At 36.0% G+C, this 14,575-nt stretch overlaps 1 protein-coding gene across 3 annotated transcripts in view; it reads right to left on the reverse strand.

The window, feature by feature from the left end:
• Positions 1–14,575, reverse strand: part of MCTP1 (multiple C2 and transmembrane domain containing 1) — a 512,254-nt gene that overhangs the window by 198,782 nt on the left and 298,897 nt on the right. For 2 of the 3 annotated variants that reach the window (XM_029942618.1, XM_029942620.1), the window contains exons 7-8: positions 10,226–10,285; positions 4,782–4,859 (exon numbers count right to left, since the gene is read on the reverse strand). The exons of the other annotated variant lie outside the window; for it this stretch is intronic. In XM_029942618.1, the coding sequence (XP_029798478.1) occupies positions 4,782–4,859; positions 10,226–10,285 (138 nt within the window). The remainder of the gene's footprint in view (positions 1–4,781; positions 4,860–10,225; positions 10,286–14,575) is intronic. 3 annotated transcript variants of the gene reach the window in all.

A 14,575-nucleotide genomic window follows, 5' to 3' on the forward strand; every position in this document is an offset into this window, starting at 1 on the left:
ATTTCTTTCAGTACTTGAACATTGTCTTTAATGATTTTTATTATGCTCAATGCTAACTCACAATATTCAAGCAAGCAAATGAAGTCACATTTTTAAAATTAGGAGGCCTACAAAAAACAGCGATATTATCTCTTTGAACTAAACATCACATACAACAAATCAAAGTAGCTAAAATGTTAAAATCTTTTCCATTTGGATTCAGAACCAAGCAGCACTATAAAAACTGCTGTTTCTTTCATATTGATTGCCAAGCATGTTTTCCTCACTTCAGTCATTTCATGAAGAAATTCAACATGTCTCTACCTCAAAGTACTCCACTTCTAAATTATAGATTAATTCTACTTTCAGCCCAATTCCTTCTACGTTACCATTATAAAGTTGTACCTTGTTTTGTATAACTCCCTCTCCCACTTTGAATTCCTACTCCCCGCCCCCATACCACACTAATGCCATAGCCATCTTTATCTGTCATTATCAAAAGTAATACATTTCAGGGTGTTTTACTAGGAAAATGAGAACTATGTTCTTCAAAAGACAATATTTTAAATATTTGAACATTTTAATGGAAACCTCTCTAAATCACATTGCCTATTTCCCAGGCTTGGTGATCTGCAAATTCTGCAGGGTGATGATTGGTGACTCTGCTTTATTAATATCAACCCAGGACTGTGCCTGCACACTGCACAGTTCTGTGAGCTCCACGGGTGGAGTTCAAGCGTATTCTGAGAGCCCAGGGAGTTTCACGGAGCACCTGTACCCTTCCACAGGATTCCATGATATGCTTTAGCCAGAGTCCCAATGCTCTCGTCTGTTTTACACATTGGATTGTGTCTGAATACGGATTTCCCAGATTAAAAAAATAATATTGCATCACGTGACTCTGAAGGGGTTCTAAGATTTCATGCTGCTTATTAATATATGATGCAGCAAGAGATAATGGTGTATTTTTATTTACTTACTTTGTCATCTATCTATTTATCTATCCATCCATCCATCCATCCATTCATTCACCCACTACTGCTGCTATTGAGATTGCCTCTCACGGAAGACTCTAGAGAAAGAGGTTCTAAACTTTGGGTCTGAAAGTTTTGTTAAGGAATATGAGTGGCAAAGAAGGAAAGAAGAAAAATGAATTTGTGGTAAGTAAGAAGAAACAATTATCTTAGCAAAGACCAAGGAGTTAGTAACAACCCATTTACATAGAGCTTTAAAATTTAAAGGTGCACATATATATTTTATCACTTGATTTCCACTAAAACTATATGAAGTAGGAAGGCAAGTCCTGCTATTTCCATTCTAATGATGAGGAATTTGAGGTTCAGTGTGGTTTGGGCTAATAAATGTTGAATGTGTGACTAGAACTTAGTATTTCTGACCTTTATTCCTGGGCTTCTCCCAATATTGGTCTTTAGGGTAGAGACTCTCTCCTAGGCTTAAAAGTAATCATGCTATTCATATAATGTTTCTGAAGGGTACTCTCCAGGTAAGTGAGTCATTATATTTGAAATGACATTCCAGTCTAGCTTTTCCTGCATGGTTATTATGTGACATCACCTACTTTTCTATTATATAAGCATATGTATTCATACTTATAATATTTCAGCTTGCTGATGAATATACTTAACATTTTCTGTGCACTTTAGAAGTCATACCCTGCACTCAGTCAAATTATATGTGGGTACAATCTAGGCTACACACCATCTTCCGTTAGCAATGCTAAGTAAGGTTCTCGAATGGTACCAGGTCTGAAACCCTTACTTGCTTGTCCCTCCTATCATTTCTCGCATGGGAACACACAAGATCTTTACTTACAGGGTGGAAGGAGAATTAATGCTTTCCATGGGATCCTTCATGCTTTCACAGAAATAAAATGAACTTCTTGGAGGCTTTACCTACTGTCATTAGTTACAAAAATGCGTTTCTATAACCTAGAAGAACATTCCTAAAATGACCTGCAAAGCTAAGGGAGAGGAGAAGGAAGAATATTTCTTTCCACAAACAGGGTTAATGAATGTGAGAATTAAGCTGACGTGCATACAAGATTAAAAGAAAAAAGGGGGAGGAGGTCCCAAAGACATACTAACCAGGTGTCATTTTAAGAGGAATTTTTCCTACTCCAAAAATTTCTTTTGTCAAAAATGGTGCTCTTCTAAAAAGAAGCTCTATAATTTATTTGTCATTTGAGTAACTAAATAGTCATGAAGTAGAAAAACATTTAGTGTAAGTGTGAAGAATAGGAACTCGAAATAAAATTATAAGGCAAGTATATTGTCTTTCCACCATTAGTAGGAAAGACAATGATTCAACATAAGCACCAATTTGCATCTTTCTGAAATCCCTGACTATGTGACTTGGGCATGTTGCTCCCTCTCTGGGTCTCACTTTTCTTACCTATGATTCTGACTGGACTCTAGAGCTCCAAATGTACTCAGAGCACCACTCTGCTGTGTTTGTGGTGGCAGGGTGTGAGGGGAGTTCAGGGGGGCTAGAGGTGTCTGTGTGTAGGGGGGCCTGAAAACAATATATTCCATAAACAAACAAACAAAAAGATTTAACCTGCTTAAGATAGCCATTTATCACTTTTATTACTTTTTTAAATCAAAGTTTCAGGGAGCTCATGGATGATATGCTAACAAATGGAATTCTACAACTAAAAAAAAAAAAGAATGAAACCATTAACTTTAATGCTTTTTAAGGTACTTTCTGAGTCACCTGCTGCTCTGTTGAAAGTTTCCTTCCTCTGTACAGTAAAGTTCTCAAACTGTGGTCCACAGACCAATGGCATCAGTGTCACCTGAAAAGTGTCCAGAAATTCATATTTTTTAGCTCCATCCTAGTCCAAGAAAATCAGAAGCTCTGGATTACCCTGACCTCACTCAAGGTCACTGTGATACATGCTCAAGTGTACAACTCCTGCTTTAAAAGTTCTAAGGGTGGGGGAGTCCTCGAGTGGCCGCTAGACGGCCCACCAGTTTGGCTAAGGTTAGTAATGTAGAAAGAACCATGGAGGCATATTGCACTTATACGCCCAAGGATCTTGAAAAATGAGGAAACAAATTGGCTGTCATTCTTCCTTTTGTAAACCAGGCAGCACCAGATATTAGAAACCCTAAAAGAGACCCTTACCAAATTAACCATGGAGATTGGCAGAAACTGGGTAGTTCTCCTTCCCTATGCCCCTTGCAGGGTAAGAAATTCCCCTTACACCAAGGAGGGCTATGCCAGGCTTTAGGGGAACAATGGTAACTCAGCTGACTCAGGATTGGGTCAGTTACAAGACAGAGGGGGGAATGTAAGGAAGCAGGTCTGAAACTGACTCTAATCATTAGACAATAGAAGGGCACACATTGCCCAAGGCAGGAGGGACCACCCTTGTAACACCCAATCAGGAAAGGCCAGCTAACACCCTTAACATTTCTAAGGGCAGGCCTAGAAGGCTAGTCAGGCCCTACATGAGGGTCCTGGGTCCACTCTGTAATTGGTTAACATTCTAAATGTTGTGATTGGGTCCTGCCAAAAGTAACAAATACTCTAGGCAATGTGAATGGTTAAACCTGATGTCAATAATAGTGTATAATATTTGATTGGATCACTATACCTGGGTCACAATTTCCTGTAACTCCCACTTCCCAAGCCCATAAAGGCCCTACCCCGCCTTTGTTCCGGGCTCTCAGCACGGATCCACTGTGCTGGTAAAGTCTGTGAGCCCGATCTTAGGCCCAGCCACCCTAAACTCGTAATAAAGCCCTTTGCTTTTGCATGCGTGAAAAAAAAAGTTCTAAGGGTCCTGTGCACTGTCCTTCTCCTATGTTCTAGCTATTCCTATTAATTACTACAATTGGGAACATTATCTACTTTCTGGAATGGATACCATTTCTGATTAAAGTCTTTCCATCCTACTTCTAAATTTACTGATTAGGAAAGCAGATTGGTTTGGATATATGGAGAATTTAAAGAAAGAAGTAGGAGCTTACTGCAAAAATTGTATGAAGTTTATTATTTTCTTCCTTTAATATTTTTTTCTATTAGGATGTAGTTAAATAATACATGTTGATTGAAGTATTGATAATTAGTCAACCAAAAATTACTTATTGAGCACCTAAATGCCAAGGAGTGTTGAATCCAAGACATCCCTCAAAAAAATTATTATATTAGGCCTGGGATTTAGTTATCTGAGGGAATGTTTTTAACTCTGCTTTTGTTGAAACAATTCTGTTTGAGGAGGAAAAAAAAAAGGGAGGGAAGAATAAATAGGGAAACTAACCTATCTTCAAAGCAAAGAATCAACACTGCAAAAGGAAGAAAGAGTCTTTGAAGAAGTAATTCCCGAATTTTAGTGGGCAACTTGCTGAAATTAGTGGGTCTGACCCTCCTGGCTGTGATTCAGGGGATATGGAGCAGAGCTACACATGTATTTCCAACATGGAGCCCATATGATTCTCATGTGCACTGAGGTTTGAGGTCATTCTCATAAGGAATATCCATCCAAGTTCAGATTTAATAAAGAAAATCAAAACACCAGGTAACAACATCAATTTCCAATTGTGAGGTAATTAGTCAATGACATGTGTCTTTAGTAAGATTTTAAAACAGGGGAGCTGGCATTTTAAGAAGCTTATTAGTTTATGTGTATTATTTCTTGAAAAGGAATTCAAGATTCAATTCATTTTCCTATGTATAAAAGGGGTTAGGCTAGGATTTTCAGAACAGTAAGTCAGCCATGAGAGTTCACAGCTCATGCAAGCTCAGAAGAAATAAACGAACTGAATGATTGAACTTACTTGTGCATTTTGGTAATAAGTACTCTGAAGCTCTGCTCTGCAGAAGCCCAGGACAGGAAAAGCAGGCTTGCCGCACGTCTGGATGGAGATGAACGGTCAGAGCTGTACAGGAAAGCTTTGTGCCTCTATCAACACCTCATTTCAGTTAGAGTTCATCATTACTCCTCAAAAAAACATTGTTTAGAAAAGAATATGTATTTCCCCCCCAATTCACTGTCAGAAAATGTCTTCTAGCACAATGAAGATCAATGCCAATGCCATAATATAATTTCCAGCCACCATTTTCTTTAGTGGCACAATGCTGCAGTGGTCAAAAAAAATAGAGGACAGAGATTAAATGGTGATGAATCCTTCTTGAGTGGTTTCATACTTTTGTTAGTAGGTGTAGCCGTGAAAAGAACCATGGCAAGAGAAATCATGGAAAATCTGCTGCTTCAGACTTTTGGAGACTGTTTCCAACATCAAAAAGTGATAAGGCCCCAGAAGAGTAGTGTTTCAAGGACAGGCAACAACTAGGATATATTAACTACATTCCACAGGCGAATCTTTTGCAATGATTAGAGAGATCACTAAAGCAACAGAGAAATTTTACTCCACATAATTTGCCCCATTTTGTCTTTATTGCTACTGTGCTTAAGAAGGCAGTCAAAAAGTCCCTTTATTAACAAGGCTAAGAGCAGCAAGAGATGGATTCAGAAAGACACAGCTGAGCAAGAAATACTAGAAGGAAATTACCACGATAAGCTGCAAGTTTGTATTAAATGACTAGAGCACCTAGACAAAGTCTCCAAACAGTATTATCATGAGATGCAAACATCACAGGGAGGCTGAGATTTGGCCTTTGTGAAGGACAGGTTAGATCATGCACAAAGAAGTAAGCTTGTATTGAGCAACTATTAGGCAGGGTTTTAATACTCTAGCATTTTCTCATGACAAGCATTTTTAAGGTAAAGAAACTGAGGCACAGAGTTAATAAGTTCCCTACTCAAAGCCAAACGATTAGAGATTGGCAAGGATGAGACTGGCAACCCAGAATCTGGGTTTCTGATACCTAACTGATGACTCTTTGCACTATTTCTCAAGTTGGGACAAAGCATAAAAAGTTCATAATACAAAAAAAAAAGGGGGGGGTGTGTATATAGGATTTGTTGACTCCTGTTTAGACAAAATATATCCATGGGTATAGATAATTGAGAGAGGCTATCAGGTGGAGCTTAGAGGAAGTAAAAGTGGGGAGGTGGTAATGACGCTGGCATATATTGTTCAGTAAAGTGTGTAAGAGTTAACTGTACTCCACAATAAATCATAGTCTAACATCTATTAGTTAGGTGGTGGCGTTGTAGAGTCTCACAAATAAACTAAGACACTTCTATACTTCAATTCTGGTTATCAAAATTTCTTAATTCAATTTCTTGAAAACCTGGAATTTTCCAAGCATCGCTAATAGAAAGAGGTGCCCTATTATTCTAGATCCTGATTAAAAAAAAACAGAGGAAAACAAAAAAAATATCTATCTAGATTTAACATGTGGCTAAAAAAACCACTCAGTCATATTAATCTTCTCCCTGATATGTGCAAATAATCCTTGGCCTTTGTTATCTTGGATTTTATTCCTGTATACAACCTAATCCTTCCAAATGAGCCCGAGACCCTGTGAAACGAGGGAAAGACATGACTGTGTCTTTACAATGCTGTGTGTGGAGTCAGCTCACCTCTATTTTCAGCACAGAGGTGCACATGCTTTTATTTAATCAAATGATCCACGAAACACTACAAAGGAGAGATAATGACAGCCTAGAAAGACTGTTTTGTGCTGCAAAGCCTGGAGCGTGGAGCAATTATTAGCTCAATCCCAGGCACAGCTATGTTCTATCTTTTCCTTTGCCTGCTGAGTTGATTCCAGTGAATTATATCTCGGTGATGAAGTCCAACAAGTAGATTTGTTCTACAGTCCATCCATCCATCCGCTCAGAGTAGGATTGCCTTTACAGAAAACCTTCCCGAGGCTTTGTCCAGCCTAGTTTGAAGTGTCTCGTGTAATAATAAAGCTTCGATCCCTTTTTTCTTAGAAGATGATTCATGGCACCATAATCCTTAGAGAAATTCTCCTGGTTTTTATCCTTAAACTTTCTTTCCCATTTCTATTGCTTCTTGATATAACTTACGGTGTCAGGAAGGTATTTATGTTTACTTCAGATGCTTTACCTACAGTCTCTAAGCTTAACGGGGGCCAAACAGAAGTTCTTAAGCTTTTACAATGTTTGCTCAAAATATATACTCATAGAAAACTCATCACATATGCTGTAATCTTGCTGGTTTGCTAAAGTAATATCTTGGTTTCCACCAATGATGAAAAGAAATAATGAGTCCCGGGTTTTGATTTCCACTTTTTCTTTGGAGACTTCTAATTAAATGCTACAAATATATTTTTTTCTGAGGGGCTTACTTTCATACCTAAAGATATAAATAATTCCTGCACGTTTCTTCATTATATGCCATATATGGTTGAGGTGGTAAGAACGTAAGCACTTCAGCATGGGAGGAAATTCTTGTTTGATAAAACCAATACTTCTCCTTGGTCTGCAGGGTCTTTCTTCAACCACACTTTGAGCTGACCCTGCTGTAAGATGGCGCTCTGACATAATTCCTAATTGTTCTGTACTCTGTGCACTCTTTTTGGCCCCTTTCATATTATGACCCATTTCTCCATTTTTCTATATAAGGTATCTTGGTATAGCTCAGCAGGTATTCTCCATTTAAACAATCTCAACATTTCCACTTAATTCACTACAGTGTTCTCATAAGATGGTTTTTTTCCGTTACCTCTCAGTCATGGGAATCTAAATGTCCAGTCAATGGAGATAACTGGGAAAAAACTTAAATGTCCCAAATATTTGAAGCAACAGCACTAAGGTATCATCCTTCATTGAGAAGTTAAAATCTTTAATGAAATTCTGACTTAGTGTCATCCAAATGGCTTCACATAATGTTTGGTGCTTTTATGAGAAGCATGGTAATCACTATACCCATTGCTAATGTTTTGTGTTGTAAGATACCATGTTTTGATAAATTATAAACGTCATGCATTTGGAAAATCAGATTATCTCTGCACCTCTTCAGTCTTTTCCTTATATTATTTGCTTTCAAGAAAATTAAGATCTAGCAACTTAAGATCTGACATTTATTAAGCGAATTCTCACCAGAATTCAGTTTCACTCAATGTAATTCAGTTGCTGTTTCCTGGATACATGTATTGATCCTTACTTACAAGGAAGCTGACAAAAACTTACAAGGCACACATATACGCCTCATGTAAGATTTTATCTGAACTATTTATATTTTCTGCATATCTGAAAATGTCTATGGAAAACCTCCTTTGCTACACATCTCCTCTAAAAGTTAATAAACATTAAAAAAATCACAATACTACCTGGGCAAAGAGCAATTAGGTTGGTTATCAGAGTGACTTTTAAATGGGAATATGAAAGGTCATATTCATCCAAAGTAGACTTGATCACTGATTTGCTAATTTTATAATATGGGACCTCAAACATAGCAGCATCATAGCCCTCAACACATCCGTCTATCAGTACGTTAAGACGCTGTGGGGGAGAAGGGTTGTAAAATGCAAGAAGAATTGGAAGGGGGCCAGTGAAGACAAATTAAGGGAAATCTCTATTTTAGATCCTATCTGTATTGATCATTGACCCCAAAAAGAACTTAATTGTTTTAAACAATCCTTTCTGTTATACTCAAAGAAAGAAAAATATTGATCCTCATTGATCATATCATTTTCAGAGATGTCAGGTCAATGGTATCACTTCTCTGGGCCTTAGTTTCCTCAGTGACAAAATAAATGACCCCTAAATGTTCTGCCTTCATAACTCATTTGGTTAGTTACTCAACGTATGCTCGGAAGAAAAGGTATTACACCACTAACCTCAAATACAAAAAAACCTATTTTTTAAATTTGCATATTTCTTATTCTGAAATAAGATAGTTAAATAAATTGAGGAAGGTTAATAAAGAATATTTAAGGTTGAACACAACCAAATGGAAAGTAATGGTACATGCAATACTAATTTGAAAGTAGCAAAGATTTTGAAAGAATCAATTGAAAGGGAAACCTTTAAAAATGATTTCTTATGCAACCGATCCTGGTAGCAAGGCTTCATTCATAATTATTAGTTTGCATGTTTGTTGCACATAGAACAAACTCAACACAGAACACTCCTGAATTCTCCTCTCTTGGCAAAGAAGTCCACTGTGTGAATTCACCATATATGTGAGTCTTAAAAAAACAGAGACTGCCTTTTTGCCAAAAGCCAGATTCCATTTAAGGCGATATGACAATTCAAAAGCAGGCACTCTGTGTGCTCATGAATAACGTGTGAACATAGAAGAGAAATTATTATTATTTTAGTGAGGACACAGAATAGCATCAGTGGAGGCAGCCATCAGTAGACTGAAAAGAAATAATGATGCTATAATAATTAAAATAAGTGCACACCAATAATAGTGTGTGGAGGGAGCAAAGGATGAAGAGATGTGGTTTGCACAGGCACACTGGTGAAGTCTATGCACGACCTAAGTTAGTGCATGCCAGTCTGCCTAAAAGACACTGCAACAAACCTTAGAGTTCTAAAAGGGAAGGGTAGTTTTCAGTCACGAGCAGTTTAAGAGCCAAGGAAAGAAAATGGAATAGCCTTATGAGGGTAGCATTTTTATTGTACTATCTATCGCTAGGTAATCATGTGCCAAGCGTGAATTTTCAAAGAAAGAGGGAAATTCTTGGCAAAGTAGTAAGTGCATTTGTAATAAATCATGCTGTGCATAATGGAGAATTAGAGCAGAGAAAATAGGATGACAGAGCTCGTTATGTTTAAGTCATGAAAGAGTAAATAACATTAAATTGCAATGGCATTTAAAACAAATTCTCGGTGGAATTTTCACTTTTTTCTTTATTTAAATCAAAAGCAGAGTTGCTGTTTTCTGATTCATAAGTTTTTTTTTTCAAAGAAAGAACACTGATTATGTAGTATGTATATAGTAGAAGATCACTGTAATAGAAGTAAATTTTTCCCAAACAGATGGAACAGATTTTACAAGAAGGGAAAAAAGAAACTTAATGGACTCTCTAGATAGCACCATTATATTCCTGGAAGGCCTGTGGGCCCTAACTGTTAAGAATCTGGGATAAACTTAGTCCCACAAGCAGCTGACTTCAAAGCAACATATTAGATATATGAAGTTCTTGGTTTTTACAAATGAAGAAATACAAGAATCACACAAAGGACTTGGAATAAAAGTTCATAGAGAAGGCAATTGAATACATTTTTCTGAGACCCTATTTTAAAAGTGAATTTCCTAACTCACATTTAACTTTCAAAATCACTACTCAGAACCAAAATCAAGAATATTAATATAAAGGATTTAGACATTACCCTCCAAAAGAAAGACTTCACAGAGAAATAAGATCCAACCACTTCATTTTCTGAGAGATCCTAAAAACAAACAAATAATTAACTGAATTTTGAGGTGTTTCTGAGAATACTGTAATTAGCCCAGTGAAACCAAAATAAATAAAACTCCAAAGTTATATCTCCTATGACACTTTTGATGTTTATAAACTGTTAGTTTTCTTCCTTTAATTAAAGTTTTTGTCTTATTCATATCTAATATCAGTGGTGGTAAGTTTAGAAAAGATTATTTCTGTGATTTTTAAAGAATCTACTTACCTCTTTATTTTTTTAATTTGTGTCTCATTTTTCTTTTTTTTAACTTTATTTTATTTATTATTTTTTTTAGAATATAACACTATTTTTTTAACATATGCAATTATTTTCCATCATTTACAATACAGTAGTTACAATGACACTCCAAACTGAAAAGCAAAGTAAAAAATCAAAACTCCCACTTCTATTTCATGTAGTTAGACTTATACAGAAATTAGAAGGTTAAGTACCAACTAGTTAATCACCTAATCTCACAGCTATCTGAAGTGGCAATCATTATATAGCAGCTTATCTATGATACGTTCAAGATACATGATACAATTTATTACTTGCCCATAAGCTACAACACAGCCCGCTTAATACCTTTCCTTAAATTCCACCTCTATACTACAGTATACTTGAGGTCCATGCAAAAAAGTAGCTACCTTTTATGTAGGAAATGGATGATTAAGTCTTTGGTGTTGTAAAAGCAACTTCATTTAAACATAACCACCCCCGCCACCAAAAAAAAGAAGAGGAAAAAAAAAGTAATGGAAATAATAAGGGAAAAACCCAAGACACACTTCCTATACATATCTCAGAGTCTAACACTCTATTTTAGGAAGTAGGACTATTCGAACATACTTTAAGATTTTGAAGTAAGTCATATAATATCTGTTCCTTTTAACAAAACAATTTAACACCATAGATCCGCAGAGCATTTTGAGAGAATAGTAGAAATCTTAGTTATAATCATACACCTACTCAAATTTAGTTTAATCCCTTATTAAAAACTACCTAGTTTTATGATATAATATAGAACATAGATCATATAAGTTCACTAACTTGAGCCTTGAAAAGATAATTTAACAAAATGAATACTGAGAAGAGTAGCAATATCATAGTAAGATATCATGTTGGATATTTTATTACTTAGTCCTCAGACATTTATAAAGTAAAACCAGTTCAATTTTAGGAAATCAAAACCATAATTTTTCCCTTTTAAGGAGAACATTTGCATTACATGCATTTTTAAAATTTTTTTAATGTTCACTTATTTTTAAGAGACAGGGATAGAGCATGAGAGGGGGAGTGGTAGAGAGAGAGAGCGAGACACAATCTGAAGCAGGCTCCAGGCGCTGAGCTGTCAGCTCAGAGCCTAATGTGGGGCTCGAACCCACGAACTGTGAGATCATGACCTGAGCCCAAGTCGTACGCTTAACTGACTGAGCCACCCAGACGCCTCTACATGCATCTTTAAAATTGAAATGTTTTGCATCCTATTTCTGGGTTTCAGTTATGGTAAAATTATGGGAATCTGAGGACCCTAATCGGGCAGTATCAACCTTTAATATTGTGATGACGAGGAAGAAGTTTGGTTTTTTTTAATGTACTTGATTACTCCATGATTTTGTGTCATCAACTAAGACAGTGGTCAAGCACCTCACATGATGCCTATTGCATAGTAGGTGCTTAATAAATAATTTGTTGATTGTTAGTACTGGGAGCTTCAATTGGTTAGGTATTATAGATATTCATACCAAAAATAATACCAAAAATCCTATCAGAAAATAGTGAGCTAAAATGATTAGGGTGTGCAGCAAGTTGTATAATTTAAGTTTAGAACTAGAATTATACCAAGGATAATCTATACAATCTACCTGTTTGTTTACATGTAATATATTTCTTACTGAGATTAATTTCACTTAATTTCACACTCCCAAGTTACCTGCATAGGGTTTGGTAACGTCAGAGGTTGCATGGCTGTCAGGTTAGTGGGGAGAACTTTTGAGTTTAAGACATTGTTTTCCCCTCACTACAGAGTTATAATTCATTTATATGTACAGCTATGGTTCTCATCTGTCACACTTAGCACTCTGTCACATCAGTATCTCAAAAACAAACAAGTTCTGAAAAAAACCACATTTACCTTTGGACAGTGGGGCACGGATGTTAGATGGAATGCTTGCAGTCTTTTGGTACTGTACACTATACTAAAAAAACTTTCTTCCAGATTTTACAAAAGATGTGTTTTTTTGCTATTGCTAATTCTCTCCTTAAGGTGATTCCTAAGTTTCTTTTTTTTAATTAAGCAGCATGTTTAGCAATATGTGAAAATTTTAAAGTATCATATTAAAGGAACTGATGTCTTGAAGTCTCCTTACACAAATAATTTCCCCAGAGCCAATAACACAAGTAATACAACAGTGAGTTTTATCTGAATATAAAATGTATTAAGGCAATACATTTTAAACGGATGCAAGATTATTGGCTTTAGACTCAAGACAGTTACAGCAAATAATATGACCATTAAACATTAAAGTATTGTTAATTCATTTAAGGTTCAGGTGGTATAAGGTGACTAATGTTAAAACTGCACCAACTCCATACTTTCCATTCTTCTTCAGATGAATACAGCGGGTAATGATCTGATTATGTGACTGGTAATGCAAAGAGATCGACGTATTTTTTGTGTGTGTGGGGGGGAGGATTTTAATGATCAACCTTTAAAACTTAGGTTTCTCCATTAAAATTTGAGGAACAAAAATAAAAGCTACATTTGGATCCACTAATGTCCCTAGGCTATGCTTTTCACGTCATGTTTAATTATTTCTGTCATTATTCATCAACTAAAATTTATATTTTATTTTACAACCTATCTTCTCATGTAAAGTTAGGCCTTTATTTCAAATGGAACAACTTAATTTTCCTGTGGACCCTTATACCACTTATCCTTGATGAATATAAAATCCACAGAAGATGAGTCACAGCTTTCCTTTTGTGAACGTTTCTAATAATAACAATAATAATAAGACACCTGGCATTATGAGAAAGAGTTCTAAAAAATGTGGTTTTTTGAGGGCAAAATTTTAATCATTATTGTAGATATTTAGTTATTCTTCAGTCTCCATTGAGACAAGAGGTTGATAAGTGAATGAAAGTGCCATTTAAAAAGTGCTAAAATTATAAATTAAGAGCAAAAGGAAATAGAACAAAACACAGAGACATCAAATGGATAAAGGAAAATTACTGAAGTTATCCTAAGTAATGAATTGCTGACTATTTCTGCTGAGGCTTTACATTTATCAAAGTGGCAAGATACGTTGATAATAACTTATTTGAATCTAGTTTTTGCCTCCAACATACACATATACACTAAAAAACTTATCTTTAAAGATCCAAAATCCGACTATGAATCTAAAAAGTAAAAAGATTTTAAATTTAAAAATCTAGAAGATATACTTTTTTCCTAGAGAAATAAAACTAAAGGACAGTTAATTTCTTTCCTAACAAATGAGTAGGATGCTATTTAGTTCAGCCTCCTATTTAAACAAATCATAAAAATCTTTAAGGATTTTGTCATCAGATGAACAATGATTAGCCACTATACTGTTAATTGTGATATTTTAATTACCCTTAATGGGTATAGACCTTTAAACATATTGCATGTTACCATAATTCAGCAATTCTTCAATACTCAAAAATTCACTACAGATTTGAAATTGTGAAGCCAGAGCTTGAAATGTGAAGGTCAGATAGCATTCGTATTATATAGCATATTTTTATAGGTGCGCAATTTCATTTTATCAATACTCTTTAGGCATTTGAGAGAGTAAAATTAAATAAATCCATAAGTTTCCACCAACAGTGTAGGAGGGTAAACTGGTGCAGCTGCTCTGGAAAACAGTGTGGAGGTTCCTCAAAAAACTATCACCAGAACTCCCCTATGACCCAGCAATAGCACTGCTAGGGATTTACCCAAGGGATACAGAAGTGCTGATGCATAGGGGCACATGTACCCCAATGTTCATAGCAGCACTGTCAACAATAGCCAAATCATGGAAAGAGCCTAAATGTCCATCGCCTGATGAATGGATCAAGAAGATGTGGTATATATACACAGTGGAGTACTACATGGCAGTGAGAGGGAATGACACATGGCCATTTGTAGGAAAGTGGATGGACCTTGAGGGTGTCATGCTAAGCGAAATAAGTCAGGCAGAGAAGGACAGAAACCATATGTTTGCACTCATAGGTCTAACAGCAGAAACCTAATGGAGGACCAGGGGGAGGGGAAGA

Source organism: Suricata suricatta, chromosome 6 (assembly GCF_006229205.1).
Source record: "Suricata suricatta isolate VVHF042 chromosome 6, meerkat_22Aug2017_6uvM2_HiC, whole genome shotgun sequence".
Classification (NCBI taxonomy): Eukaryota; Metazoa; Chordata; class Mammalia; order Carnivora; family Herpestidae; genus Suricata; species Suricata suricatta.